We start from the raw sequence: 5,368 nt of genomic DNA, 5'->3' as shown, positions 1-5,368 counted from the left end.
CCCGAACTTCCCTCTGCCCTGTATCTTGTTCTCTCATTGGCTGTAGGTCATCGCCGATGTGTTTTTCAGTCAGAACTCATTTCACACAGCGTGATTGTGAATCGCCGACAGCTCCAGATATTTAGCATGCCAAATATTTCACGGGCGTCGGCGACGCGTCGGCGATTCCCTCAGATCGCGTCTTTGATAATTCACACTGCGTGATTGTCACTCGCGTGAACGAGCACCGATTTGCTTCCGATTTCGGGCATTTGTCGGCGATTTCGCAAAACCTGTCGGCGAGTGAAAAATCGGGTTAAACTCGTGCAGTGTGAACTCGGCATTAGTGGTAGAGCATTGCGTTAGCAGCGCAAAGGTCGTGGGTTCAATTCCCAGGAAATACACATACTGATAAAAAATGTACAGCCTGAATGCACTGTAAGTCGCTTTGGATAAAAGCGTCTGCTAAATGCATGAATTTATTTATTTACCTCATGCAAACACAGCCTGTTTAATATTAGGTGAGGATTTCTTTACAGAAGCTCCTGGTTTCAGATCTGTTTATTTGGGATTTGAGAGGCGAGCTCCTGGTCATGCATCATCTCACCTTGTTTACCCAAGGAGGCATTTTGAGCCTATACTTCATCCGTACCCAGACAGCTGTGTGGCACGTTCCACTACTCTGCTCCCTCTGAGCCGTTCCCAACTTAGCTGCCTCACAGCACTTTTTTTTAAGATGTCATCTTAGTAGAAAGAAAGTAAGAGCAAGGTTATTAAAGTTTTGCATTTTAGCATTTGTTTTTATTTTCATAAAATTATAAAATGAATATATTTTTATATTCCAGTTTAGTTTTAGTAAGTTTCAGCCAGTGTTATTGTGAACTAAAACTAATCTATGTTTGGTAATTTTGGTAATTGAAATAAAGCTGATTTTTTTTTTTATAAATACAACATTACATTAACAACTTTAATCAACTTATATTAAAAATATTGACTTGGCAACTAACTGACAAATACAAATAAATTAAATCTAAATAGAAATATAAAAAATTATTAAAACAAATTTAAAATAAAACTGAAATTATGAAAATGAAATTAAATACTATTATAGTATATAAATGATACTAAAATAACACTGGTTTCTGCAATAATTTTGATAGTTACAGTTGAGAGTACAATTTTTTTATTTCTTAAATATATGTATTTTTTTTATAGATTTTATTTTCAGTGTTAATTCTCATAGTTAAGAATAAAATCATTTGAGGAATATTGATTTTAATTTTAAATACATTTAACATAAGCACGATCTTTAAAGAAGCCACATCTGCATTTACACAGCAATCACAATCGGGGTAAACAATGTATAAAGCCACATATTGATTCTTATGCATGACAGAGATGCATAACATTTTTGTTGATTTTTGTCAATTTAACAAAAACAAGATGTGTAAAAAACAACAACAACAGAATGATATAGTCATGAAACATGCTGATAAAAGTTCACAATGATGAGGAAGAATGAAAAACATGATCTTTAATCACAAAACTCACATATATTCACACATAACCATAACACATGCTATACATCGACTAAGACGGACCACCGAGTGCAGAAAACTCAGAACTTGAGTAGACAGATCAGACCAAGGGAACTAATGAAATAATTAACAAACACAAGGTGAACTGAATACAACAATCAAACTAGAAACTAGGTTATACAATGGGGCAAACATGACAGAACCAAAAAAACACTGAAAACAGCATAAACATTACAGATATGAGATGAAATGATATGGCCTTTTATTTACTTATTTATTTACTCATTCATTATTTTATTTCAGTTTTTCTACTACTGTTTTTAGTTTAGTTTTGTTTTTGTTTTTCATTTACTGTGCATGACTTACTTTTATAAAGTTTATAACGTGACAGACCACGTGAAAGCAGACTCTTTTGAATATCTCTGTATTGTTTAATGTATGGCGGTAATCATTCTGCAATTAAAGGGGAGCAGAGATGGAACTTGGCAGAGCAACTGCACATCGACCCATGCCCACTTTCTCCTCTTCATTTGCATGCTTTCATGTGTGAATGCTTCACAGGGCCACAGATTAAATATTCATTCTGTAAAACCCTGGGTTATGTAACCATAGACATGCAGTTTCAGCAAGACAACAAAACGAAACTAAAATAAATACAACAAAAATACAATCCCATTTCAATTTTAGTAACTATGGCCTTAACTGGCGACAGAGAGACGAGGGATAAGACTGAACAACACATCAAAAAACATGGGTAATTCTATATTTTCCCACAATGCATTGTAGTCGAGCTCTGAGATATGTACTGTGTTTTCCCTGTGGGAATGCCTGCATTTTCATATCTACCACAGATGCAGAGAGATTTGTCTATGGCATGGATCGTCATGGTAACCAGCTGCATTGGCATCTTTGTTTGCCTACAGTATGTCAGATTCTGTCACTTAACCTCTTTACTTCAATCCGACTTGACCTGCGATAAAGCGGTTGATTGCAATATTATCTCACACAACAATAGCAGGGCACAGCATACCAGATGCAATTGATTTGACTCCATTACAAGGAAACCACTAGTACAAGTGAGTCCTGATATTTCTGTCTCTCATAGGCACTTGTGCTGATCAGCAGCTCCATCCAAGATTGTCCATTGAAGATTTTCATTACCTGAATGATAAGAAAGAGGTCTGTAAGGTTGTCAATACAGCATGTCGATTGTGATTAATTCTAAAAGAGAAATGACTGCATTAATAAAAATCATCGAGTTAAAACATATAGATGGAGCTCAGAAAAATGACACACAAGAAAAGGGTCTTGAGACACATTTTCAAAGTTCAACTACCGTTATTTTGAATAGAAAGTTTAAAAGAACAGCATTCATGAAAATCTTTAGTAATATTTTGAAATGATATATAACATATATTTTCTTGAGCACCAACTCAATATTTCACAATATTACTGATTTTACTGTATTTTTGATCAAATAAATGCAGTCTTGGTGAGCATAAGAGAGGACTTTTGAAAAACATTACAAATTCTTACTGACCCCAAACCTTTAATAAACAAAACATCTCTGAATTATCTTCATTTGGGGCCCTTTATTTTCCCTCATATTAATATATGCAATTACTTATGATTACTTAAATTAATTAACTGCATATCACGTAGTTAATTTGATTAAAATGTTAAATTGATTGTCGGCACTATTTCCTGACAGCCTTTGATTGAAAAGGTAGATTACTATGGATATCATATTGATTGACACATGTTTGTAAGTATCCTATAATACTGCTAGATTTTCATTCTCTGCTGTCTCAACTTAATAGGGTTACATAAAGCTGAACATATTTAATTTAGTTATTTATGAGGTAATTTTAAACCTTGAAGCCTTTCTGTTGTAAAACAGTGACAGCTGCAATCTCACAAACATTCTGGATGTTTGATAGCTCTGGATAAACGAGACGGCATTTTCTTTACACAAATAACAAAAGGAATATGTCAGATTAATGTAGAAGCCATAATTTCAGCCCACATGGTGTCATTATTGGACATGCTCGGAGGGTAAACATTTGTGAGCATTTTCAATAATTCCCGACAGAACACAAGATTATGGCTTTTACAGAAAGCCAAGCCCAAACACACAGAAGCTGGATCCTCTTGAAAGAAGATATGAAAAGTGTTTCTCCATGCCTATTTCCTGTGTTAATCCTCATTAAGAGCCCACGTTGAACACACAAGCATAAAATGCCTTCAGGAGGTAATGACATTGTACATGCATACAAGCATACAAACAAACAAACAAACAAAAATGACAAAATTTGTATTTTTTCGGTGAACTATCCCTTTAATCTGAGTACAAAAACTTTTATCCTTATACGCTGAATGTCAGGTAAATAAATAACAGGTCCATCCATATTTCATAGGTCCTCCTGCAGCGCAATCTAGATTCTTCTCCACTGCCCGTGCAGCTTTGACTGGGCCGTACACAGGGGCATGTGGTGTGGCTAACTCAGGGATACGGATTGACACAGGGCCTAATCAGCGCATCAAGGGAGGAGGACACTGTACAGTTCACGTAATGACCGCATGAATTATGTATGGGCCACAGCAGGGGAGGAGATGGAGGAAGTGTGGGTGAGGTGAGGGAGATACAGAAACGGTAACTGATTAATATGAGTTTTCCTTCCACTCTACCTTTTTTTACTTCTGTGAGGAGCAGAAGCTCTTTTGATCATTTTATTCATCCCAAAGTGAAAGAAGGGCCCAGCGCCAGCGGACTAGAGTCTCTTAATAAGACTCTCATTGTTGTATTTCCTGAGCGGGCACCTCGAACAACCCACATGAAAGGCTATGATGAACTTGAAAGTGGTTTAAGAAAATATGAGGATTTTTTAAGAAAAATAATTTAAATAATAAACTTTTTGACATGTAATTACACAGCTGTGCATCTTGAAAAAAATATTTTGATTTGCAAACAAGGCCTTAAATTACATCATCATAATCTAATCATTCTGATTTCTATAATATCAACTAAAATTTGTCTATATATATATAAAAAATAGTATTCAACATGTATAATTTAACTTACAATCTGCAAAGGAGTGGAAAAAAATATGTTCAAATACTAACTTTAATGTCAAAGAACTTTACATAGACACAAGCTTATAAAAAAATAAATATATATATTTTTTTTCATAAAATCTGTAGTAAAGCACAGATGTAGTAGAAACATCTGGGCCATGTTTGCATTTTCTTCTATCACTGGCCAAAATTCTAACCTTTAAGAATTAGGCATAAAATAATGTCTTCTGAATCATTCATACACATGAGATACGGCTGAGAATTGAACTAGCAGATGTAGCCTGGCTCAGAGGAAGATAGGAATTGTGCAGTTTTTATGGTGATTGAGGAATAATGCAAGACTTCTTCACCTTACAAACAGTTGTCAAAGGAAAAAGTACTATAAAATCATATTTTGTAAGAAAGTCTGATGTGTCTATTTTTGACACTATTTTTGGAACCAGCACACCAAAATTGGTGAGAAACAAGTACTGGATTTCATTCAGCAAATATGATGCAGAGTGGTGGAATGTATCCTATATCAAGCATAGCGTTAGTTCTGGCAGGTCACGTTAGTCAGGCTCGCATCAGCTGACTCTCAGCTGATCCCCATCCACCTATGGGAATACGACACCTATCTAAGTATTCATATAAAAGGTCCCTCAGTATTATCAGCAGTTTTCGCATTGCTCAATAGCTAATTACCCTCCTCCATCCCCAGCTCCTCCTCTGTCAGTCGGGATTCAGCCTTCTGATTCTCCTTTGAATCAGCTAATTCTAAAATGTGTACATAAAAT

At 35.4% G+C, this 5,368-nt stretch overlaps 1 protein-coding gene across 1 annotated transcript in view; it reads right to left on the bottom strand.

Annotated features, from left to right (window-relative positions):
* Window positions 1–1,878: 1,878 nt before the first annotated feature.
* Window positions 1,879–5,368, bottom strand: part of LOC107725702 (potassium voltage-gated channel subfamily B member 2-like) — a 49,072-nt gene continuing 45,582 nt past the window's right edge. Inside the window, exon 3 of the mRNA XM_016535076.1 lies at window positions 1,879–2,678. Within this exon, the coding sequence (XP_016390562.1) occupies window positions 2,571–2,678 (108 nt within the window). The 3' untranslated portion in view covers window positions 1,879–2,570. The remainder of the gene's footprint in view (window positions 2,679–5,368) is intronic.

Source organism: Sinocyclocheilus rhinocerous, unplaced genomic scaffold (assembly GCF_001515625.1).
Source record: "Sinocyclocheilus rhinocerous isolate Xijiao unplaced genomic scaffold, SAMN03320098_v1.1 scaffold1327, whole genome shotgun sequence".
NCBI lineage: Eukaryota > Metazoa > Chordata > Actinopteri > Cypriniformes > Cyprinidae > Sinocyclocheilus > Sinocyclocheilus rhinocerous.
Note: the sequence above shows the minus strand (reverse complement) of the source record. Positions and strands in the feature narration are given on the sequence as shown.